Source organism: Microchirus variegatus (assembly GCF_963457635.1).
Source record: "Microchirus variegatus genome assembly, chromosome: 17".
Taxonomy (NCBI): domain Eukaryota; kingdom Metazoa; phylum Chordata; class Actinopteri; order Pleuronectiformes; family Soleidae; genus Microchirus; species Microchirus variegatus.
The window spans coordinates 14078252-14104660 of NC_139818.1; the positions used below are offsets into that span (position 1 = coordinate 14078252).

Genomic DNA, 26409 nt, shown 5'->3' on the forward strand with positions numbered 1-26409 from the left:
TTCCACCGCATGATGTAAAGCGCATGGCATGGAACAGCACGGGCAACAGCTCCTGCCCCGAGTCTGAGCTCTCGCAATCCTCCATGGCCGCTGCTCCACTAGGGAGCAACACTGCCACTGCTAAAAGCAACACTAAGCAGAGTAAGAGCACATCTGGTCTAACCGAGCTCGGCTTTCCCCTTTTCCCTCCACTCGCTGTACCTGTTGCATGCCTGAAACTCACATTTCTGAACCGGCTGTTTTCTCAGAAATGACGAGAGGAGGCGGTCAATGACATCCACCATAACACGTCAGAGGAGAGAAACAGAGACATTTTCACTTGCTTTACTCATGTTCTCCATTTTTTTTAAAGACTGGGTTTCGTGTCACATGTTGAGTTGACATACGTTTAGATCTTGAAACACTTTATTTACACCAGCAGCTAGAGAGGACTGGGCTTTTAGCCACATCTGGTGGTCTTCCTCAGTTTGCTGAATAAAGAGCTGATATTATGACAGGTTCACTCATGTCATGAAACCAGATACATTCTCATTATTGGGTAAACCTTCATTCACACGGTACCAGGATGTCAAGACAGGAAATGTTGTTGAAATAAAGCCTAGTAATGGGACCTTCTGAGAGACTCAGCGGTTTCTGTTTTTTTGTTTTCCAGGAAGTGTGTGTTCACACGACAGGAGTGTAGTGTTGGGTCAGTTTCGTAGCGACAGAAGAGGTTCGAGGCGCGTAGAGCGAGCCCGTTGTGGCTTGACTGATGAGGTTAAAGAGGAGCATCGAGCTGTAGCTGCAGAGGAGGAGGAGAAGGAGGAGAGAGTCTGAGGGGAAGGCAGGGGCTGAAGCAGTGAGGGAAAGTGTCATCAAGGAAAAAGAAAAACAACAACAACAACAAAAAACACACACCACATAGTTAATTGTTGTCTCACCTCCTGCATGGCTCCCCCCAGCCATTCACCATCTATCTGTGTGTTCTTTCTGTAGCTCGTAAACAGGAGATCATCAAGATAACAGAGCAGCTGATTGAGGCCATCAACAACGGAGACTTCGAGGCCTACACGTGAGTCCACCTGCTTGTTTTGAACGATTTGTTTCACGCCTAATTGCTTTCTAATGACTCACTGGTCTTGCTTCCCCTGTCCCTCTTGTGCCTCTCGTCTTTCTCAGGAGGATTTGTGACCCTGGTCTCACTTCTTTTGAACCAGAGGCCCTGGGGAACCTGGTCGAGGGCATGGACTTTCACAAGTTCTACTTTGAAAACTGTGAGTCTCCTCCCGTTCGCGTCAAAAACGTCATCATTTAAACGCGCGTAGAAGGTGCTGGATGAAGTTACTATACATGTAGTGTTTGTCATTTTTAAGGTTTACTACTCGTGGGGGATTTAGTGATCAGTATATGTTCAATTTTTTTGTTTCCCAGTGTCATCTCCTGATCAGTCGTATTATTTTGATTGTTGAGTTTGATCTTTTCAGTTGATTAATCATCTCAGTTAGGCATTTTTTTTTCCTTCCATAAAGGAATGTGTGTTACAAATGTTAGTAGCTTTCAAATGATGCACAGCTTACTTCATTTTTCCTCACCTGTTGTCTTTCTGTCCGTCCAGTGTCTGAATGTCAAAGTCATCCCATAACTGTATTTCTTTTATCGGCATCCATGAATGTGACTAGTCGAGGACAGTTAAAGAAAAAGAAAATAAAATCACAAATAATGAAATCCTTGTGTATATTTTTATAAATAGTTGGTTGTGCCACCTGACATTTTTTTGTTGCGAGTTTAAAAATATGCTTTAAAAAGCTTTATTTGTCATTGACCCGTATAAAGATGTCGTTACTGTCTCGCTGTGTTTCACCCAGTGCTGAGCAAGAACAACAAGCCGGTGCACACCACCCTTCTCAACCCGCACGTGCACCTGATCGGCGAGGACGCGGCGTGCATCGCCTACATCAGACTCACGCAGTTCGTGGACACCACGGGCCACCCTCGCTCCAGCCAATCAGAGGAGACCAGGGTGTGGCATCGCCGCGACGGCAAGTGGCTCAACGTTCACTTCCACTGCTCAGGAGCACCTGCTGCACCACTACAGTGATCAGGTGATTCAGCTCTCTCATAGTATAACGACTTAATTCTCGAAATATCCAATTTTTTTTTTACTCTGTTGTTTGCCCCTAATTCTCCGTCGTAAGAATAAAACTGAATTATCCTTTAAATTCTACCTGGTTAATATCAAACAGCTGAATATTGAATTGTCTTTTCTGAAAAAAGAAAACAAACTAATGATTACCTGTTGCCCCCCCCCCCCCTCACCTTCACCCCCACACACAGTGGTCCTGAGCCTCCAGTCTACTGGAGTGTATGTTTTGGGGGGCAGTTTTTTTCAGCGAGCGTGTTTAAGAGGCACGTCCTCAGCGTGGATTGGCTAGTGCCAGGAGCCCGGCCGGGCGAGATCGCATCCCTCTCCACGATACCAACCAATCCTGTCCCTCCTTTGACCTGCTGGGGTTGTCGGCTGAAGACGAGACACCGCCCCCATGGGATGATGCATGCATCTGGCGCCTGATTGGAGGGCGCATCTTTGCCCTCTATCCCTCCCCTGGCAGCCATCTTTTTTCTGCCCGTGCGAGATGAGACGTCCTGGGGGAGGAGAGGATTTACAGTTGAACTTGTGACAGTTTATGAGTATGAGTTATGAATATACTGTGTAAATTATGACTAAATGTACCAGAAACCACCAGAACCCAACCAAGCATTTATAGTCACTATCTAATAAGGGAGGAAACGGGGAGGCATGTGGTGTTAGCTGAGATTTTGGACACATTTTTGGCATTCTAGGGATTACTGGGTAGGAAGTGTTGTGCTTGTTTACCTGGAACGTTGATGTAAAGATGTAGGGAGGCTTTCCCCCCAACTGAAGTAAAGAGGGAAAAAACAAATCGAGTCGGCTCAGTCAGAGAACTCGATGACGAGATGAATCTTGATATCAAAAAAAAAAAAAAAAAAAACCATGAACCACCAAAGTGTAGAACTTTAGGCTTTTTGCGTGTTTTCGTTCGTGTGCTTGTTTTTTTCCGACTGAACAGAAAATCAATCGTGTTGTTGTGGGAGGGGCCGTCTGATTCGACGTCGCGTGTTTCGTTGTGTTTTTAGCGTCCTGTTGTCTTTTTGTTCCTGTGATGAACCGGAGCCTTTCCTTTTTTTGTTTCTTGTTTGTTTGTTGTTTTTTTTGTCTGACAGATGAGGCTCCTTTTTTTTAAAGCAGCTGTTTGTTTTTTAAAAAAAGAGGGATTTTAATTGTGCAAGTTTAACGTTAACCTGTGTGTTCTGTTGTGTCCGTATGCATTGGAGGGAGAGTGTGTGTGTGTGTGTGTGTCGGCAAAGGCATGCATGTTTTGCATATTTGCTCACTGCCTCTCCCTCGTTCACCACATCCTGCTCTCTTTCCCTCTCCTCTCTCTTTAACCATTCCCTCTTTTAACCTTCCCTTTCTGCTCCTTTTTTTTTTTTTTTTTTTTTCTCTTTGTTCTTTGCAAGGGCCTGGTTTGTTAATAATCACTGTGTAAATACAGTGAATGTATAGAAATATGTAGAAAAGTGTAATATATGTACATGTATCTAAGAGACACTCATCCTGTGCATCTGGGTAGAGGAGCCACACTTAAACCTCTGTGCTCCCTCGGCGAGTTTAGGGTGCAACATATTTTAATCCAATTTTGATTTACTTAAATTGTTTTCACCCCCCCCCAAAAAAAAAATCAATACTTATTGATTATTAATGATATTGTTGCTTAGAACACACACTTGTTGGCCGCAAGACTGTTTTTAAGGAATAAAAGAAAGGATATAATTTACTTTGACGCCTGTGCCCAACAAATCTTCATTATGGTTTTCTTAACTCCAGATCCCACAATGCTGTGAGCCATTTCTTCATATCATATTCTTTCTCTCTCACACACTCACACACGCACACACACACGCCTGGTGGTGTGTCTCAGCTTTGTAACATATCTGCACCACTACTGTGTGACCAGGGCACCACCCTTGCTCTGCTGCTTTATTGTCTCCATCCATCAGCGACACTTGTATCTAACTCCTCCCCCTCCGGTGTTTCACCCAAGTCCCTGCTATTGAGATGTTCCTTTCTCTGTCGATTCTCTGGTCCTGTTACTGGTTTTTTGATTCTTCTTTATTATTATTATTATTATTATTATTATTATTATTATTATTGTTATTTTATTTTTTTTTCTAACAAAAAAAAATAATAATAATGATTTCTTGTTGTCGTTGACTTGTCGCTGTTGCTGTAACTTGTCGTTTGGTAATTTGCCGATCTGCCAAGCTGGAGTTCTGCACTCTCCCTCGCACGCGTGAAAAGTGAAAAAAAAAATAAAAGGGAAAAAGAGAGAGAAATTTAGAGACAACACAAATTCACAGATTGAATGATCATGGATTGGTCAGGACTAAATTATTTATTAATGTAATCTACCCTCAGTGGTTTTAAGTGGTGCCTGCTCAGTTGAAGAGTTTTGGAAGCGAGAGAGAGAGTGTGTGAGTTGATGATGTGGGTGTGCAGGTTTTTTGCGACCCACACTGTTGAACACAGAGCGGGAGACCTAGTTATATGCATGTTTCAGTTACGCATTTCTACCATGTACCTACCCGAGTAAGGATGGAGCCTAGTGTTAATATATGATATTTGCATCTTTTGAACTAAGAATTTCCTCCATCCAGAATGTTGAATAGGTGACATGAAAAACATTACAAAAAAAAACACAAACAAAAAAAAGAGCAAAATTTAAAAAAAATTAAATAAATAAAAAAAAAAAACTGATTAAGGAGCCATAGCTTGGTATGAGGCCCTTGATGTTAGCGTTTTCCCTGCGTTGTAATGATATACTATTGGGCTGCGCTTTCTCCCCCAGCCTTTACATGGATGCTGGAGTTTTTTTGCATGATCATGATGTACAATGAAATACAACCATGAATTGACGACTATCAAGTGTTTGTCTGAGTGTTAGTTGGTCTTCATCATAGCTTTGTTATTCTTCGAAACTTGGATCTTGAAAGTATTTAATAAAAATACTATTTCAGCACTGGTTTGTTTCTCCTGCCTCCTTTGTTTTTAAGGCTTTTAAGAACCGTTGTCGACGTTGCGACTCTGACCGAACAGCGTTTGTGTTCAATCCTCGGTGCCTTTTAACGCCGTGATCTCTGCACCAGTGGTCTTTGCCACTTTCTCCTTTTTATGCATGTTTCACAGTCCTTTTTTGTTGTTGTTGCGAGGTTTCATCAGCAGTATCTCGCACTGTAATCACCAAATTTGGAGCGAGATAGAGATATGCACGGTTATGTAACAGTGGAACATTGATTAGTCATGCTGAATGTCTGCCCTTATACTCTTTTAGGAAAGAAAAGCTACTTTATATGAGACGACATTTGGCACCGTTAAAGGAATACGCTTTGAGAAAATGGCCCCCGTAGATAAATAAATAAGTAAAAGCTGGATCCTCACACATCCATGAAAGAATAAAACACTGCAGCACCTGCACGAACACATTATACGCTCATGCGTTGCATTTTTTACTCTCTTCCAACATTCTTATTTTAGCTTTCTAGAACAAGGTGGAGTGTTAAGTCATGTTACAGCCTTATTTAAAATGTTCTGTGGTGTTATTTATGATGGTCCCAGTTATTTTAAGGATTCTCTCTCTGTGTGTGTTTGTGTGTGTATCTCTGGGATGTAGGACAGCTCCCCTGGTTCCTCTGCTTTCTGTGTGATTAATGACGAGAGCTCGGCAGTCGGTTAACTTTGACTCTCGTTTTTACTTTCTCTGAGACGTTCACGAGGGAATGTTTCTTGCTCCCTGACCTCTGACTCCTTCATGTCACATCAGGAGGATAAGCTAACCCTGGACAAGTCTCCAGGATCTAAATTACTTCTTTTTTTTTTTTTTACTTTGAGGCCTTAAAGAACAATGTCACTTTTTGTTTTGTTTCGTTTATGATCATGTTATAAATCTTAGAGCTTACACAAGTGTTTTTGATCAATAAAATCATCCATAACAGGATCGATCTCCTATAGACGGCAAAAGGTTTCACAAACTGAGCCATTAGTTATTGTCTGAACCTTTTGGCTGCAGATGCTGCAACAATAGAACACGGAGGGCTGTGTGTTGGGTTAGACTGAAGTATTTAATATTAATCGTTTGGGTAACGCTTTCTTTTACAGTCCCCTAATTACCTGGTATTTAGCTGGTAAATTCATGGTAACACTAAAGTGTTGCTAGGTAATTACCAAGGGTAATAAGATAAGTAAATACAGTGAAACCGTTGCCAAAATACTGGGTAATGCACGGTAATGTACTCGGTAAGTAAAGTAAAACTGTACTGTAAAAGAAAGCCAAGCTTGTTTCCATGTACTTACACACATTTTTAGGGTTAGGTTTGTTAGATTACCCCTTGGGTAAATAGCTAGTAATTAGGGGACTGTAGGTACCTGCTTATTACCAGTTTATAACCCAATAATACACTTACATTTACCATAGTTTTGCCATAGTTTAGCTGTACATACCTTCTTATTAACAGCAGTAATAACACGCTATAATTAACTATATAGTTACCAGGTAAATGCCCAGTATTTTGGCAACAGTTTCACTGTATTTACTTTCTTATTACCATTGGTAATTACCTAGTAACACTTTGGCGTTACCATGAATTTACCAGGTAAATACCTGGTAATTAGGGGACTGTAAAAGAAAGCGTTACCATAGTTTGACTAAAACACTTGCTGAGCTACAGTTGTATTAAATTGCATAGTATTGACCAGCATAAACCTGGAAAAACCTGATATCGCATGTTGCAGACGAATATCCCTCACCTCACCCTTTCTTTTCATGTGTTGTTGAAGCTATGTAGCCTTCATTTGGCCTCAAAACTCAATATTTATTTTACTCATTTAGTTTGTCCATTTCAGACTCCTGGCCAAACATGATGGTCCAAAATGTCCGCCTGCTCCTGAAAAGCATTTTATCTTCAATTTCTACCTAATTCATACAACCCCACTTAAATTGTACACACTGGACCTTTAACAAAACAGTAATTCAGTATATTTACAAAAAAAATCTTGGTCTTTTCTTGAAGCATTTCTGTGAAGCAGCACGGTGTAGTGCTATGATTTGTAAATGATCCAAAATGCCAGTTGTATTGTAAACAGAAGACAATTTAAACATCTAATCTGAAATGGCAACTATATCAATCTACAATCGTTTTCTTTGTGCTGAGAAGTTTGAATGACGATTATCTCCAACATCGGCCCTGATTGTCAATCACATACTCGCGTACATGTTTGAGAAATGATGGAGCTCTCTCTCCTGTTCCTGATTGTAATTTCCTCCACTTCAAACTCGTTCAAACTTTTCCTCCTTTGCAGCAAATCAATGAAACCCCGCCTCTTTCCCATCACATCTTAGTCTCTTTTTAAGACACAAAAAATTTAATTTGTGTGCTGCAGACCTAGACCAAAAACGCCTCTGTTCTCCTCTCAAAAATGTCTCAACCAGAGGAGAAGCTGAACGGGTGTCTGAGGTAGAGATACGTTAAAATGCAACACTGAGAGTGAAAGGAAAGTACTTTTCTCCCGCAGAGCAAAGCAAAACGGAGAGCTTATGCCACAGTTTACTTCTCCCCCTCTCTCCACATTCAATTCGGTACAGTACATGTACTTATTACGTTTCCATTAGGAATAGTACCAAAATAACCGGCCCCAACTGTTCCATTTTTGATACCCTTCCCTTGAGGTACCAGAATAATGGTCATACCATTATGGGTGGAGCTAGACCCATGCAAAGTCAGCTGATTGGGCGACAGAAAAGTGTCACTCCCTTGCGACCGGTGTTTCTCCAACGCCCGCATTCTATTCTCATCCAAAGCTTTGACGTCTTGTTGAGACAAACAGCCACGAAGCATGCAGGAAAACAAAAGAGCTGCTGGATATTCTTTATTGTTGTCCGTTGGGTCGCCTTCATTGTCGGCACACCGGTACGACGTCGCGCTATGTATCTTGGTGATGTGGCCATCAGGCATCTACCAAGTGAAATTATTATCAGTGGAAACCCAACTAGGGACTTTACCGTTCCAAACCATGTACCAAACCAAACGGCACCATGATGGAAACACGGCTATAGGCAGTGGATACTTAAAACCTGTCCTGATTTTCAATTTTTTTTCAAAACCTACCACAGACCCAATGAACTAATCCTGAGACAGCACAGACTAGACGATCCAGTCAAGATCGAGATCACACTCGTGATGTTTTGCGCTGAGAAACCGAAGAAATTGTGGATGAAGTCATGGCTGAGGAGATGGAATCAACTTGACTCGTACAAGTTACAGTTCTAAACAAAAGTAAATGACATCTGTTTCCCGGGATTGCGGATGTTTAATACTTACGATTTGAAATTGGAAAAGACTCTGACGTTTGTCCAGTGACATTAAAATTGCGTCTGTTAATCCCTCACACCACAGGATAAATTAGCCAGATAATCTGTTCAAATCAGACGAAAATCGGAAGACACCCACAGCGATGCCCAAAATCGGGCCAACTATTCTCTAGCGTTGGGCGTTTTTTGCCTGGCAACCACACCTCTATAGTGTTTACAACTGGGACTGCCCTTGCAAATGTCTCCTTTAAACAGCTCGTACAGTAGAATCCTCAGGTTCTTGTCATCGTGACTTCTCTGGTTGCTTGTTTGTGGAAAACTGAAGGACGTGGGAAATGTGAGAGCTGCTCCGGCTGTGACGACTCCCCGTACTCTCTTCTTAACCGTCCCCTGCTTCCACTTCATCGGACAAAGGAGCTCTGATTAGCGTCTCACAATTCAGGTCGTGAGAGAGCAGTGGACACCTGGGCGCTGTCCTTCGGTGTGTCCTTAACAGCAGACGTTCAACACGCCCGGGAAACTTCTGCATCTTCACCACGTTCTCTCGATTCTTTTAAGAGGATAAAGTATGAGACTGATTGTTTATTTGGACCTTAAGTGTCCACAGGAGAAGGTTGAAGGTCATGTTTGGGACGAGTGAGTCTACCGGTGAATGACGCCATTATGTCTTCTTGCAGCTTGTTGTTGACACATCATCTGGGCAGTGGCACCGGCGTCCAACAACTATTGTGTGATTGGCCAGAAAGTGGTTAATGCGGAAATGTCATTGCCTATGAGGACCTTCTAGGAGTTTGTGCACTTGAGTTTCTCGTAAAGTATCATGTGTTCTGGCCAGAACTGACTTTTGTTATCGTTCTCGAGAACAAGACCACGTTGTTGCAGAGCACGTAAAAACCCTTTAGTGACCACAGACTGTTTTTGTATTCACCCAGAAATGACTCACCTCGATGCATTCCATCAAAAATGAACAGAGACTCTGTTTCTTGTGTCTGTTTTTAGCTCTTCTGGTGAACATGGTATGATAGATGGTGGACACGCACAGTAAGTGGAGCTCAGTGACGACTCAGTGAAGACTTCCAGGCACTGATACTGTTGTTGTCGCTGCTGCTGCTGCTGCTGCTGTGCCAGCAAACATTACATAAAACCACAAAGTTTCTTCCTGGAAAACATATCTTCTTTTCTTTTCTTTCTTTTTTTTTTTTAAATTCATTTTTCAAACCAACATGCGAGCTTGTGTTTTCATTCCACTAATGCTGCAACACACTGAAAACATTTTAGCTTCATTTAGAGCTCGACTGTGGGTTAAGACGTCCACACAAATCATACGTGATCGGCGAGGGTGTGAATACAGCCCAAACAGGTTCTGTGTTCTGTAAAATTAATGGCATGACGCGTGATTATCCTTGTTCAAATCTAATTGTGGTTATTTTTAGTCCACAATTGCCATTAACTCTGAAATTGTGGCCTTGGCTCTTGTGTCCTGCCACAGTTTATGTTGCTATGCTGTGGATCCAGTTTCAGCCTGATGTGACTTTAACCCTTTTAATGACCGAGTGCTTTGTTTTAGTCACTTATGTGGCGTTATTATGGGTCTGATTCAAGTGTGTACTCGTTGTTTCATGAATGTAAACAATTCAAAAGCATATATTCATAACGGGGAAGTGTTTGTTCAAAATGACATTGTTTTTAATGTGTAAAATCACCTGATGGAATTAATGAATTGTGCTTTTCCTTTACCCTAGAATGAGCTTTCTACTGCGGGCACCATTTTGGACCACCGTGTTTTCATAGTAGTCTGTACGAGTGAAGCTACGGATGCTAAGGATGAGATGATTCCGCTAAAGTATGTACGCAACTTCAACAAAGGTACATAAATTGTACCTTCAAGAAGCTGAAATCAGAAATAACAAGCCAAATATAATCATTCTTGAATATCATAATTCCTTATTCTTGACTTTTGTCTATGCTTTAAATCAACATAATTCAATCCAAACTCATCCAAACCAAAGAAAAGGTCAACAGGTTTATTTGAGACTGAGAGAAGCAGCTATAGGCAGAAGAAATATAGGTTATTATTGATTATTTTCTCACATACAGAAGCATAGATGTATATGAGTTTAGTGAATACTGTTACGCAGGCCCTCAACATTATATCATTACATTTGAATGACACCAGACCTAAAAAGCCTCTGTTCTCCTCTCAAAAATGTCTCAACCAGAGAAGAAGGTAAACGGTGTCTGCAGTATATCATTATATTTGATATTAACTCGTTGTAAAATGAGTACAATTAGTACTTCTAAATAAAGGTGCTGAGACAACAAAGACTTCTTCTTACCAGGTACATGTTTTAATACTCAACCATGATTCAGCACATTACACTGAGAAAACAGCTGATGGGTTGGACAATCTCAAAGGAGGCGCAAAACACTTTGCTCACTCGCCATCCAGCTGTGGACACACAGTATTTACATTAACCTGCAGCAGCTGCACGTTAAAACATCAAGTCCAAGGAAGGAAGGGAGGGAAGGAGGGAGGGAGGGAGGGAGGAAGGAAGGAAGTAAGTAAGGAAGGAGTGGCGACGGCCTGGAGTTTTTATGTACACGATCATAACAACGGGCATGTTGGAGAAAAACAGCAGTAGCAGGTTACAAGATGCTCACGACACAGTGGTTCACAACACATCAAAGCACAAGTCATATTACACTGAAAGTATAAAAAAAGAAAGAACATCATCATCAGGGCCACGTTTTAGCCAACGACCTGTGGCCCTGTGAAAATAGACCAATGTCGCCATCTTCTGGTTAGATCACACACTTCAACAGTTCTTCTATCTAAGTCATGGGGAAGAATGAATGCAGTACACATACTATCTAGAGTCAGGAGTAGAAGCTAATCTAACCTGTCTATCTATGGATCTAGAGCAACACACAGGGGAGAATCTATGATGCGACAGTCGACGTCTGATGGCTTTTGAAAGAGAAAGAATCGTCCTGTACAATTTTAAAGGACCATACTAGTGTTTTTTGCAAGTTTTTTTTTGCCTTCAAATCAAGCACAAATACAGGTTTGTGTAACAGCCTCATGTTTTACAGGAAACCGCTGTTTCCTTTGTTTTCCCCTTAGACTAGAAATCAATTAGAAAACTCTTAAAAGCTGCATTTAGTGTTTTAAAAAAAAAAAAAATCAATTTTGTATTGAAACTATGACATTTTACATTTCTTGTGGATTCCACAAGTTTAAAGAGCACGTTCATTGATTTCCATATTGCATGAAAATCAATGGAAACCATCAGCTACACGGACAGGGGTGAAGATTAATGGCATTTACAACAGAAGTTGACTGTACACTCTGTGGGTTTATGCACTTTGAAACAGCACAACTGTTTAAATAAATGTCCTTTAAAGGGATTTTATTAAGTGGAGAGTAGGTGGGGGGGGGCAGCTCAAGCGGAGAGGGAACCTGGGGGGTTGTCTGTTCAAGTCCATGCCACGTTAAGGACTGGGGGTTCCCCCTGAGCAAGCTACACAATATCCATTTCAGTTGATGATGATGATAAGACAGCTGTTTTCTGATGTGTTTTTGGGCTGGAAAGTACTACTAATACTACTAATATTGCCAATATTACTACAACAATATAAATTTTGTTATTTTACACAGCCTTTAAGAGCTAAGAACAACTAAATCAGATATTAACAGCAGTTTTAAAAGGTGAATTTAAGTAGGTTCTTGAGCACGGAGCACACTGGTATAATCTCCGTTTTTTAGATTTCTAATTTGATTTTGATTCAAACGACAACTAAAGCAGAGGAATATGAGCTGAGATTCCCCCTTTTGTTTCTCTCTCTCTCTTTTTAACCCTAAAACAAAACAGCAGCATCGTTGTGACTGTGATGTACGGCACAAATAAAAAATAAAAAAACCATGCCGAAACACTGGTATGGTCTCCAGTTAAATACAGTAGCTTAGTCGTGGGTCTAAATGAGCAACAGCACTTGCACCAGTAAAGGTAATAAGACAACAGCCTGAAGAGAGGAGGCCTGTTTAAGAAAAGCAGCATCACCCACCCTCAGAATTTTCATCCATTTCTATTCTCAGCTGCTGCAGCAGTATGGAGTTTATCTGCAGTAATAATCTCAGAGAGACACTGATGCCTTAATAATAAATCCTGTGATGGTTACTTTGCTGTTTTTTTTGGTTACCTAACATAAATCCTCCAAGAGCGCACACGGAGGACAAAATAATGGGTTAGTTTGAGCACAGATTCTCATGTAACCACCACGTTGCTAATATGCCATGCTGATTTATTTGTATTATTTTTTGATGTGCCTAAACTGCATCAGTCACTGGTTTGTATCTCCCCTCTGTCCACACCTGTGATTCACAACGCTGGGTTCAGATCTGACATGAGCGCAGACACGGCCATTTTTACAGAGCATCATTGCAGTCAAAGTTAGGTGTTGTCTTCCTTTCTCCCACTCTCTCCTCCTCCTCCTCCTCCTCCTCCTTCTCCTCAGGCGGTCACTTGGCACAGATGGTAAGCCAATAGCTGAACCCCATCAGTCCAGGATTTGTGTGTTTGTGTCTGATTCCCCTTCGTGGTGGGCGTGTGTGTTCATGTGCTGATGAGCGTGTGAACGGTGAGCGTGTGCGTGTGCGTGTTTCACTTTGATCTCGCCGATTTCGTTGGTCTGCGGTTGGTCGTGCGCGTGTTTGAGCTTGCCGTGCACGTGGGTGTATTCATCTCTGCCTTGGCCGTCGTCGTGCGTCAGATCCTCTTGTGTCTGATGCGTGCGCGTGTGCGGTTCCTCCGCAGGCGCCCGCACGTCCACGACCTCGTCGATCCAGCTCCGGAAGCGACTGACCCGAGTGTACAGTGCGGGAGATGAAGGGTCAGCGCAGCTGTAACCCCCGGCAACAACCCCGGCGAGGAACCATCGACCCGTCTCACCCTGACACACCAGCCCGCCTCCGGAGTTACCCTGGCAACTGTTGCCATGGAGGAGGCTAGTGTCTGGAGGACTGCCTGCGCACAGCGTGCCGTGGCTGGAGAAGCTGTCGCCATAGCGCTTCTTACATTGCCATGACGACATCAGAGGGACCCAGGATGCGAGGACTGAGTCTAGAAGAGAGGATGGAGAAGAAGCCAGTGTTTAACATTTAGCAGAAATCAAATTTACTACCCATAAGTATGTTTTGTTATGTTGTAATGGATAATGACTTTAATTTATTTGGTTTATACTTAGAACACAGAGCATTTAGATTGTTTTTTTTCTATTGCAAAAAAGTACCCCTTTTTTATTATTAAAAATAATAATAATAGGATTAATAATAATAATTCAGATTAAATTTGTGAAATGTGGAAATTCTTCGTTTTTTTTAATTTATTTTTTTAAATATGCAATATAAAATTAATCATAACTTTGACTCTAACAACACATAAGAAGACAAAATGCATTTTGTAAAGCCTAACGATGTCATCTATCACATCTAACACACACACACACACAGGATGTCCATATAAGGAGTTGTGTATTGATCTGTGCCATGTGAGCACTCAGGGTTAATCTAAAAAATTGTACATCAATTTGATTGGACAACCCAACCAGAGAATGCGTTTTGCATTTTTTTTTAATGAAGACATTCTGGTGTGCAAAGGTCATCATGGTTCCGTGGTGTCCTTAGGAAAGGAAGGTGTGAGTCCTTTGTTTGTAACAACATGCAGTTTCACCTGGACCTTTAGCTGATGATGCTAACATGCTAATGTTTACAACATACCAGGTTCATCATGTTTGCAAGTAAATCCTGATAGTTAGGTATTTTGTCTTTGGTCAAAGTCGAGGATTAGTAGCCTATGTGAAAATTATAAATATAAATATATATAATATAATATCTATTTTTAATTCACACTAATTATACAAATTCTAATCTTTGGTTTTGAACAAAGGAGGTGAAAACACAGACCTGCGCCGCTCCATCCTGCACTGACAATGACGACGCATGACGACGGATTATTTCCTCCCGATTCTGTGTCCGCGGCTGGAAGGCATGCTGCATTCGTGTTAGGGTCGAAGGTCAGACAGTGACCCTTGGTGCTGGGCAGCTTCAGCAGAGCCAGATCATGACCTCCACTCTGACCCTTGTACTTCCTGTGGACCACCACCTGCTCCGGAGCGACGGTCTGCTCCGACGCTCCGACGCGCACAGCGTACTTGGACGGATCACTGTCATACCTGAAGGAAATGAGGGGCGAGAGGGAAAATGAAATGAGGGGGCGTGAACCTCAGGTGTTTGGCGAGGACGCCAAATAGTGATCGTTTGTGGTCAGATTTACCCTCTGACGCAGTGTGCAGAGGTCAGGGCCCAGCAGGGGCTGATCAGAGTGCCGCTGCACAGAGGACCAGCGTCTTTTCCCTCGGACTGAAGCCACACGGACACCTGCCACGGCCACATGGTCCTGAAACAGACCGGGAGAGAATCACGATTCACACCTCGATTATGACGTCATCAAAGCAGGACACTGTCCAGAGATACCAGAGCCACAGGGGCGGATTCATTCATTCAGATTAAGACTGTGTGGAGCAGTGCTTTCATTATGAGCTACTTCCTGTTTTTGTGACACATTACTGTGATTCCACTGGTCAACAGTGGCTGTTTTCACAAATGCACAAAAAAGTTACTGTAAATAATGTAGGTTTGAAAATGTAATAATGTATATAAGTGTGGAAGAAAAACATACTTGTAAAAATATTTATCATAAATAAGTGGCATATCTTTTTTTCTGGAAATAATGCACACTTAAAACTAACACTGATGCTAAACATAATTGTAAATAATAGTGTCAAAATATAGTCAAAATAAAATTAAAGTTTTTTAAGTGACATTTTCTCTATCGTGTTGTGATGATACAGAAAATCGGTGGTAAGTTTTTTATTCTGGATTAAGACCCAGGATAGGTTTCAGGGCCTCTTGGTATTTAAAGGTGCCATATGTAAGAATGTGGCCAAAAACGGTTACTACATTCAAATTCGAGTCCAAGGAAGTCTTTTAGGTTTCGTTTTCTGACGTAACTGGCAGCCCGTGGTTGCTCGGCAGGTGAGACTCTACTGACTGCAATGATTGGTAGATGGCGGTAGGTGGCGCCACATGCCAAAACATGATTTCAAAACATAAACATGATTTGCAGTCTGCAAAAAAAAAAAATTGAATGCAAATATTTTGGCTCTACTGTTGTTGTTGGCGAGTTCAGTTTGTTATATGAACATTATTCCTGAGGCTCTGTGACATATTAGGAGGATTTATGGCCAGTTGCTTTAGAATTATTACATAATGCACCTTTAATTAAGTCTGTGCACAGTCAAATAGACTTATTTAAATGAACCATAACAGAGTGTGTTCTTTTGTTTTTGGTATCGTGCATACAGTGTCAAAAATGTCATATCTTACGTGAGCATGTTTCCCTCTCCTTGGTTCCTCCTCTTAGTCTCCTCCTCCACTAGCTTCCTCAGTCCACAGCTCGGCTCTGGAGCCTCGACCTTCGCCGGGGGCGACTCCTTTGGCGTGACGTCACACCTCACTCCTGCGTCTTCTCTGCGCCTGCAGCTCTGGAAACTCTGACCCAGAGTGGGACACTCTCCCAGGAACTCCTCCTTGCCCGTGCACCTCACCTGGTCCAGGTGGATGGGACCTTTGCCCTGACCGAAGCCTCCGGCTGCTACGGCTCCACCGCTGACAAGAAGAAGAAGAATATTAATCATTTCTGTTGTCCTTATTTAAAAACCTGACTGTGTTTATTCACGGACTTGGACGCTAACCTGTGTCCGAGTTGCCTGCACACGACAGCGGCGTTCAGGTCGTTCCAGCCTGAGTCACAAATACTTCCCCAGTCGCCATGGAGATACACCTCCACTCGACCATCCTTTCTGCTCCTGCCTCCCACAAGACGCACCAGGGGACCTGAGAGGAGACAAAAAGAAAAAAAACCCTCTCATTTATATTCGTGTCTGTGCGTCTACACAGTCTCGTCTATGTCCACTGACAGTTTTAAATGTCACGCACACCCTGGTGTCTGTTCTCATTCTAATGGCCTGGGTGTGTCCACAGGAGGCGAAGGACCTCTGGAGAGCTGACATCGTCCACAACGCTTTATTCTCTCTGCTGTCGACATGTGACATTTCAACTCTTTGGACGGACGTACAGCACACTGGTGTTTTCACAAAGAGGGCGAAGCGAGAGGTGGTTTTATTCTTTCACTGATAGACATTTGTCACTTGTGTTTACAATACATAGAAGAGGCAAAAAATAGTAACAGCCTATTACTATTTTCTTATTGTTGCATATTCATAGGACTGCAAGGATTATTCGATTAAATCACTAAAACAATTGTTAAATGTGAATATTTTCTGGTTTCTTTGCTTCATATAACAAAGAAAATCATTAAAGGTGCATTATGTAATAAATCTAAAGCAACTGGCAATAAAATCCTCTTAATATGTCACAGAGACGTTTTTTGCCACATTCTTACATATGGCACCTTTAAAGCTGAATAGTTTTAAAACACAGATCAACATTATTCAACATTTCCTGACATTTTATGGACCAAAGTACTCAAATAATCGAGAAAATAATCGACAGATGAATCCATTATGATAATAATCGTTAGTTGCAGCCCTAATGTTCACACAAATAATCATTCTTTGTTATTTATAATGTTTTACCAATTATATAATTTTCTCATTAAGCCATTAATACTTGCATTTTGTCTTTACAGCTCGAGTTCCTCAACCAAAGTCTGACTAACTGTCCCTCAATCCAGACTAAGGACCAAAGGAGAACCGGTCTCATCCTGAAATAACGGTAACCAGACTGGCAACACCTTCTTTAAATGCTATTAAAAATCATATTTTAATAAGTGTGCTTTTATTAGGTCTCATGTGGAGGAAGGAAGCGGTAGAAAATGGATGGATTTTGACTTTCTTATTTCAACATTTGCTTTTTTCAGCTTCCTAAATGTGAGTTTTTGCAGTTTTCATTGTCACATAATGAAAATAAATAAATAAATAGTCTTGACTTGGTTGGTTAGGACAAGTTGTGCTTAACTTGTGGACATTTTCTGTTGAAAAGCAAGTATATCAATTGAATTAAATGCATTGGTGTGAGGTTACAGGACATCTGGAAACATACTTTCTGCTGTACTTTGTGTCAGGAAGTGCTCTATAGATAAGTGTGTTATTGTAATGTATAGTTATAATTATATTTAATGTCCATTTAAATAGTGTATTTTTAATGCCTTTTCTGCATCTGAGTTTACTTATGTGACGTGAACAGATCACAGTCAGTGATCTGCAGGGACCGTGTGACCTTTCACAATAAAACCGATTGCAGTTGCACAGTCACTCATCATCTGCAGTGCAGTGTGATTGTCGCCAACTGTATTTCCATGTTTCTGTTTTATCCTCTTGCCGTGTCTGACGTTAATGTGTCCTGAAACGCCTGAACCAGACTTTGAATTGTTTACGTACAAACTATAAAACCAACATGACAATATGTTTCATAAAAAAAAAAAACTGTCAAAAATATTAAAGGTTAAATCCATCTACTGTCTGAAACCTGAAGCTTTTCTTAACACAGTGACTGAATCCTGACGAAAGGAAAGACCTTGTGACACGTTTCTCCGCAGCTTAGTGAAAACACATCTGGTACAACTGCTATGACTGCAGGCGTATTCGGAGGTGTTGGTGTGCTGACAGAGTGCTGAATAAAGTGTGATCTCATTACATTTATACTGAATAAATAAAGGTTAAAAAAAAAAAAAAAAAAAAGGTTCAACCCAGGCTTCAGGACAAGAGAAACTAAGGAGGTAGATAAACTAGTTTGACGAGGAACTTAATATGCTTCCATGTTGTGTTTACCATCTATTTTATTTAAAGGTCCCATATTATGCAAAATCAACTTTTTAATTATTTACATCCTTATAGTTGGGACTCTGGAGGTCCTAACAGTCGGCAAAGTGTGAAAAAAAGATGACTCACTCATGTTTCTGTGGTCCTCCTCAGTCTAAGTACAGGAGATAAAACACACAATGTTGACTACCGAGCTCATTGGTACGTCATAAATGCGCTAAATTCCTGGAATTGTTGTCTCGGGAGCTCCGCTTTGTCCGTAAAACATGTGAGAGTGCTGGCGAGGGTAACGCGTATCCGAAAACCGGAAGTCCGCGAAAAGTTCTATTCTTGGCTCCACAGTGCAGCACAGAGTTCTACACAAACTTCCAGCCTCAGAGGATTTATCTGTCCAGTGGATACATGTTATATATGACGGCAATGTGCCTGCTAGAGCCTGCAAATGATCACTTTTCCAAATGCTAACTGCTGTTAGCTCCCAGTAGCCTCTGTTGCTCATTTCCTGTCCTTTAAGTTTTGTTTTACTTTACTTTTTTAAAAAAGAGATACTACTAAACCGAGCGTTCTGAACAGGGCTGTTTTGACAGGGTGATTGAACTGCTGTGGTGCTTCATCCTTATGGTATTTTGACCAAAGCATGTCACAGACATGTTCATTAGGACACAAGGGAACTAGGTTTAATAGGGTATAATATGAGTCCTTTAACCTTAACTTTACTGGGATGGAAATGTCTTCTAATACACAACAGGATAATGTAATAATTGTCCTCTTACCTGTAGATGGTGCAATAACTGGCACCTCGTTGGTCTCGTGGCTGGATCGGCTCCTGCAGCGAACGCCGACGTCCTCGCTGTGAGAGCAGTCGGTTCGTCCCCAGATGCCGTGTTGACAGTCCAGCAGGGACGACTCGGATCCCTCGCACTGCACGTCGTCCAGGAGGATCAGGCCGACGCCCTCCCCGAACGCACCGTCTGACACGACCTCGGCGTGACCCCTGCAGACGGACGGATGACGGATTATATACTTTCACATCAGGGGGAAACTTATCCAAACACTCAAGCGCACAGAACGCCAGATATAAAAGGAGAGTTTGATGTATTTTCATGTTATTTATGTGTGTTATATGCATATAAGCAGGTTATAGTTTACTGGTTACTGTTTTTCAAAAACAGGAGCTAGAAACTACAAACTGTATTCTATCAACACCGATATTAGTTTCAACAGCTTCTTGCCTCTGACCTCATTACACCGTCTTCATTAGAAGTTTCAAGCAATTTTTACTGAAGAAAGTTTGAGGAAATGTGATTAAAAAACGCCAGCTCAGTCTTCAATAATAATAATGATGTCCCTGATTTCCTACTTTTAAATATTACGTTTGAACAAAATCATTAAAAGGTGACATGAAGACCATCAGGGGGCTTTGAAAGGATTCTTGAAGTTTCTGTGGAGATCTGGAGAACATTTAAGGAATGAAGCAGTGACGATAAAAGAATAATGGAGTGACAATAAAACTCGTCCTTGTAATGTGACGAGACCACACGGCATAAAATATTTTTTATAGATATTTTTAAAGCTTAATTTGAGACCTACCTTTTTAAAATGGCCGTTTGTTCATTGACTTGTTTGATTTAAACCTTTTTAGTTTTTTTCACTAAACATATTCAATATAAACTGCATTACAGCTGATTTTAATTGTATTTTTTTATCTACTCATGCACTTTAATCTGTTACTGCTTCATTATAATCTACACTACAATCTGACTCATATTGTCGTTTATTTTACATCGTCTTATAGTTTTATTTTACTCTATAGCCTTTTTTTTTTATCTTTATTTATTCCAGCTGCTTTATAATGGTGTTTCCTTCATGGGTTTGTGTCATTATTACATCACTTTGTATGAAAAATGTTACATAAATAGATTATTTGAATAATAACAGTAATGATTTTTCACTCTGCGCATCAGGAAATGAAGGATGTGCATTAACTCTTGTGTGTTTCTCTTTAGATTCTCCTGTTTGGTGAGAAATTGTCTGTTTAAAGGACCAGAAGGAAGGAAATGAGGAAAGGAAAGGAAAGGAAAGGAAAGGAAAGGAAAGGAAAGGAAAGGAAAGGAAAGGAAAGGAAACCTGGTGATGACACAGAATCACAAAACTGCCGCATCATGAGAACGTACACCTGTGCAGTAGGTTTCTCTCTCAGCGTAGAGTCAGATGAAGGACGAGCCTGTTTTTCTCTCTGTGCGTTAAATGTCCACTTCCTCTCTGTTCACGCTTTGTCTTGATAAATTCAGAATAATGTTCACTTGCACAGCACTAATTCCATGAGTACAAGCAAAAAGATTCATGCCAGATGTTCCCCCTTTTGCATTTTCCCCTGAACATCTTGGCAATAAATCACTTGCAGAGTTCTTCTCATTACTAAAAAAAATAAAAATAAAATTGAATTTTGTTGACACTGACGGAGAGAATAACAAAGAAGAAAAATCTACTGCAGTAATGATGTAATTATTGCTGTGGAAATGTACGTTACATTTATCATGGGAGCTGCTGTGGCTAAGTAATTACACTGCACTCGTCTTTGATTAGTGACCGTCCTTTATTTGTTCTTGCTGGTCGTTCCCCCGGGTGATTACAGGGGAATTATAATTAGTAACGTGCAGAATTTGGGTCCAAATATTGGTACGGACTGACCGGTGTGCGCGGATATCATGACGTCTGGATAACATTATATATTATATCATTTCATGTGAAATCTGAAAGTTTATTTATGGATGTGAAGTCTGCAGACATTACAGTGATGCTGTGTTGTTCATACCTGTAGCCCAGCTGCCTGCACAGCACCTCCGCATGCTGCTGAGTCCAGTGGTCGTCACACACCGTCCCCCAGTCTCCGTTGTGGAAAACCTCCACTCGACCCTCCCAGGGACTGTCCCCGCCCACCAGGCGCACCACGCCGTCTGAAACAGTGACCGTGATTATTATGAAGTCCTTTCATAACACTCTACGTCATCCGTGAACGTTAACCTTGATATATCATCTGCAGATTAATAATCTTAGATTAGAGCAAGGACGGCTGTCGATACGTGTGAGTTATTTTTTTATGTTCCATTAATCCTGTTTCTGCTTGTCACACAGAGGATGCTGCTGCATCGCCTGGTAATGATTTATTGATGTTTGGGGCCTATAAATAGCAGCTCATAAACCCATCAGTGTGTGTGTGTGTGTGTGTGTGTGTGTGTGTGTGTGTGTGTGTGTGTGTGTGTGTGTGTACATGTCTTTAGTAGGCTGTGTGGACCAAATCTATCTTTGTGAGGACATTTTGGCTGGTCCACACAACTTTAACAGGCTTTTTGAGTATTAAGACCTGGTTTTAGGGTTAGGGTTAGAATTAAGTTTAGGTTGCATGTGTGTGTGTGTGTGTGTGTACCTGTATAAGGGCTACAGGAGACCCCAGCATCCTCCATGTGGTCACAGTTGTGTTGTTCCCAGTCACCATGGGGACACTGATCCAGGAAAAGCTCATTTCCTGTGCACTTCACGGCATCCAGCAGGATCGGGCCCGAACCCTGACCGAAGTGAGCCCATGACCAAGCCTTGGCCACACCACTGTAACACACACACACGCACACGCACACGCACACGCACACACACACACACACACACACACACACACACACACACACACACACACACACACACAGGGACAAAGGGTGTTGGTGTATATCTTTTTTGTGTAACAGAATTGAATAGTCAACTTTGTTGTACTTCAGAATGACATTTCAGTGCATTTACTCACATACTGCACTGGTACTATATAATCATTCTAAATATAAGTCTAAGATATTAAAAAAACCTCAGATATGTATATGAAATGTGGGGTAAATGGTGACATTTCCCATAAAAATATGTGAGATATATGTAAAAAAACAAAAAAAAACAGTGAATACTGTTTGAAGTCAATCCTATTGCAATTTAAAATTGCATCCCTTGTCCCTCCAGGCAGAGCGAGGTAGGACCAGAGCAGCTTTTTCTAGGGGCAGGGACAAAGGAGGACACCCCAAGCCCCCCCCCCCCACTGATTAAGTTGTGGGTCCTATCCAGGAGGGAAAAAACAGAATCATTTTCACTTAATTTTCTGTGTAACACCTGCAGCTGTGTGAGAATGGTGCGGGATATTTACTCTTTAGAAGCACACACACACACACACACACATACACACACACACACACACACACACACACACAAACTCACACACACACACACACACACACACACACACACACACACACATTGCAAGGTGTCTATATTTGAGAAGATGAAATTTAACCAAATGCTGAACATGAAGTGATTCCTCTCTCTTTTCACAGCTATGACTTTACCACAGTGTGGGGATTTGAAACCTTGAACGGTCGTATTTCGTCTCTGTGTGAATTGATCGAGCGGCAGAATAATTGATACTGACAAACCCAGACTGAATGTGCACAAAAACATACCCATAACCGAGCTGTCTGCACACAACTTCAGCGTCTCTGTCGTCCCACTGGTCATCGCAGACAGAGCCCCACCTTCCGGCGTGGAACACCTCCACTCGGCCTTCAAAGTCTTCCTCACCTCCGACCAAACGCAGCGGAGGGCCACTGCCTACAAAAGCAGGAGTTAGGTGATGTGAAATCAAATCGTCCTTCAATCACACTTCATTTCCTTCTAATTCATTTCCAATAAAATTAAACACAGAAATAAATTATTTAAAAAAAACAAACAGGAATAACAAAAAAAAAGACTCTGTCCCTCTGAAGGTAGTTGGCGCTCTCGTTGCCGTGACATTGTAAAAGTCACACTGACCTTCTGGTGGCGCACACTGCACCGCCGCCTCGTTTCCATGGCTACAGTCGCCGGTGACGAACGTCCTGCTCCGGCACTTACTCAGGGTGTTCTCATCCCCGCGGCAACCCAGGCGCTCGTAGTGAAAGAGGCCAGAGCCTGATCCAAACTGTGAATGCTGCAGCGCTGTGCCAATGTCACTGTTCAAACAGAAAAAAAACATGTGCACTATTTTACAAATATACCTATATAATATCCCATGTTCACTCTTTGTTTATACTGTAAATATCAAGCCCATACTGTATATATTCTGGAAACTGTCTATAATGTACATTCTACATGCATTTATTTATTATTTATTATCTCCATCTTTACTGTCTTTGCTGCTGTATAGCAATTTCCCCACTGCAGGACAAATAAAGGACTATCTTATGTTATCATCAATAAAATCAGCAGATTAATCCATAGTAAAGTCAGTATTTGTAGCGTTTGTACCTCTCATTGAGATTTTTGTTTGTTTCACCTACCCCAGGCCCAGCTGCCTGCAGATCACAGTGGCGTCTCTGTCCGTCCAGTGTGAGTCACACACCGCCCCCCACTGGCCGTTCAGGTACACCTCCACACGTCCACTGCCCGCGGACGAGCTGCCGACCAGACGAGCTGCACCTAAAACAATCATGGGACATAATATGACATGGTTTAATGCTCAGGTATGTGCTGTTATTGTAATTTTAAAAAATAAATAAACAGAGAAGGCTATATATAATGACTATATAATGCTTTACTGCACATTTACACTCATTTTCTAACTAAAGTATGTGCAATAAATGACCAGGCACAAAACCGAGCATTCTGAAAAAAGCTGTTTTTGCAGGGTTATTGAACTGCTATTGTGCTTCATCCTTATGGTTTTTTGACTAAAGCATGACACAGACATGTTCATTAGGACACCAGGAACTAGTTTAACTTGGGGTAATAGGGTATAATATGGGCTCTTTAAATGCTCCAAATGTAATAATATCAGTATATAGAGTCAGTATATGTGGTGTTTGTTGCCGAGCACAAAAACAGGTTCTCTGTGTAACTTTAAGTCATGTATTCTGCATAAAAGCCAAATATTACCAAATAATAATATATAATAATAATAATATGTGCTTTTTTTTTTTCTTTTCTACAATATGTAGAACATTTTAAACCCCCTAAAAAACAAGAGGTACTGCATACTTGCCTGCCATGAATTTTAAGGTTTACATTGTTTGTGTGTTGAATTATTAGGAAAAGGTGTTTTTATGTCATGTACTGCATGTATTTAATATAAGTGTTAGTAGCAGTGGTATTTTTTTATAATGATATCATCTTCATCCACTAATTATTTGGTTATTTCAATTTAACTTGACTTCTTGTCATTGTCTTAAATAAAGATTGGGGTTTATTTGGCGGTCTGAAAACGCACCCTGGTGACAGTCACAGTAGGCCCAACCTATGGCTCCAGAGTTTTGTCTGAAGAAACACCAGGGGTTGGACTCCCGGTCCGGGTTCCTGCAGAAGTTGTGGTCTCCCAGTCCTCGGCCTGGGTACTGCATGACATAGTCTGGAAACTCAGTCCACTTCAGACAGGGGGCGCCAGAGTCCGTCTGGGACACTGTGCCATTGTAGTATCCCAACTCAGTGAATCCCTCAGAACAGGACAGAGGCACTGAACAGAGAGGAGAGGCAGAGAGTAAGATGTAAAAAAAAGGAGGATGGGGGGAATAATAAAGTTAGGATGAAAGGAGGTGGATTTGGGTCAGGGAGGAAAATGTGAATATGTGGAAGTGCAAGTTTTGGAGGCAGAAAGAAGAGTGGAATTGCTCCTTTTGAAAGAACATTATCCCCCATGACTGTATTTTATCAGAACATGGAAGCTTACAAGGATGACTTTCATATGCTGTTCACTTCAGCACCAGGATCATTTCCTAATGCACTCAACCCTCACTGATCCACGTTTGACTGGGTGAAATTCCCTTCACCTTATATTCACCGTCCATATTTACCATATACATGCAGTGAACTCTGTATGTGAGTGAAGCTGAGACACACACACACACACACACACACAGAGAAAAAGTACTGACATCAGAGTGCAGCAAAAATGAGGTCACAAAACAGAGGAGCTTTCACGGTGAAGTCTGATAATTAATGAGCAGGAATCGCAGTGAAGGACAGAACGAGCTCTGCATTAAGACAATAACAGACTCGCACAGTCAGAGGTGCTGTGTTACTGTCAAGGTGCACACAGCAGATAAGAGAAAGTATTTCTACGTCCTCCTTTATGGGACATTTATGGTAATCTATTGTGGAAGTGCACATCATTAGCTATTATAGCTACACAAACACCATGGGCTCAAGCATAAACAGTTTACGTCTAGAGCCTGTATTCTCTTGAATGACCATCAGGGGGCGGCTCCACTGGTTTTGAAAGTCAGTTTGTATGGGTTTTGTGGGTTTTGCAGTAAGCTTTTCCAAGTCTGCACTCTTACAGTTAAAAAAAAAACAACAAAAAAGAAAACAAATACGAAATTTGAGGCTTTAAAATAGGGCTCACACCCCACTCGGTAACGTCACAGTGGTTTGCCAAATATTTATAGTCCCCAGAGGATTAATCAGTAACATTTAACTATTATGTAATTGATCTAATTGTAATTGTAATAATTTAACTGCACTAATTTATCTTTTAACTGATTTATTTTACAATTACTAGTTCATTTATATGTACATATGTGTGTGTATATATATATATATATATGTGTGTGTGTGTATATATATATAAATTAATAAACCAGCAACCGTCTTATCTCTTTGACACACACACACACACGCACACACGCACACACACACACACACACACACACACACACACATAAACACTCAGGTTTACGCAACAATCAACAAACCAGTTAATACCTAACGTTAACCAAACCACTCAAACTGTTACGGAAATTTTGTATTGATATCGTATAAATGTAAGAGTATGACCTGCAGTGACCTAAGATCAAGGGACCATTTGCTATTTTGTTTTACACACAGGGGTTTGAGTCGTAAACACCCTATCTTCCTCTTTCCCTATGGGGGGTCTACCTGATTCCCTCTCTTCCCGTGGGAGGGAGGAAACCTTTTGTTCTGCTCTGTCTGTGTGGGGGGGGTCACACCCACCACACAGGTTAACTAGAGAGGTTTTCCATTGAATCAGCAGTCTTCGCGGGGTGACTTAATCTGCAAGTTGCTT

The 26409-nt window shown here is 41.4% G+C and overlaps 2 protein-coding genes across 7 annotated transcripts in view; one reads left to right on the top strand and one right to left on the bottom strand.

Moving 5' to 3' along the window:
• Positions 1–5068, top strand: part of LOC310939571 (calcium/calmodulin-dependent protein kinase type II subunit gamma-like) — a 33638-nt gene extending 28570 nt beyond the window's left edge. For 5 of the 6 annotated variants that reach the window (XM_083904347.1, XM_083904348.1, XM_083904349.1 and 2 more), the window contains 4 exons: positions 976–1051; positions 1159–1253; positions 1845–2081; positions 2314–5068. In XM_083904347.1, the coding sequence (XP_083760473.1) occupies positions 976–1051; positions 1159–1253; positions 1845–2077 (404 nt within the window). In that variant the 3' untranslated portion in view covers positions 2078–2081; positions 2314–5068. Of the gene's footprint in view, positions 142–975; positions 1052–1158; positions 1254–1844; positions 2082–2313 lie in introns of all 6 variants that reach the window. The other variant, XM_083904352.1, reaches the window with a different exon arrangement.
• Positions 5069–12980: 7912 nt separating this feature from the next.
• LOC310939009 (neurotrypsin-like) overlaps positions 12981–26409 on the bottom strand; it is a gene marked incomplete at both ends in the record, with an annotated part of 31049 nt that continues 17620 nt past the window's right edge. Inside the window, 12 exons of the mRNA XM_083903676.1 lie at positions 12981–13543; positions 14386–14654; positions 14756–14878; positions 15868–16149; positions 16236–16377; positions 19097–19317; positions 21139–21280; positions 21751–21929; positions 22817–22960; positions 23162–23344; positions 23672–23810; positions 24598–24840. Coding sequence (XP_083759802.1) covers positions 12981–13543; positions 14386–14654; positions 14756–14878; positions 15868–16149; positions 16236–16377; positions 19097–19317; positions 21139–21280; positions 21751–21929; positions 22817–22960; positions 23162–23344; positions 23672–23810; positions 24598–24840 — 2630 coding nt within the window. The remainder of the gene's footprint in view (positions 13544–14385; positions 14655–14755; positions 14879–15867; positions 16150–16235; positions 16378–19096; positions 19318–21138; positions 21281–21750; positions 21930–22816; positions 22961–23161; positions 23345–23671; positions 23811–24597; positions 24841–26409) is intronic.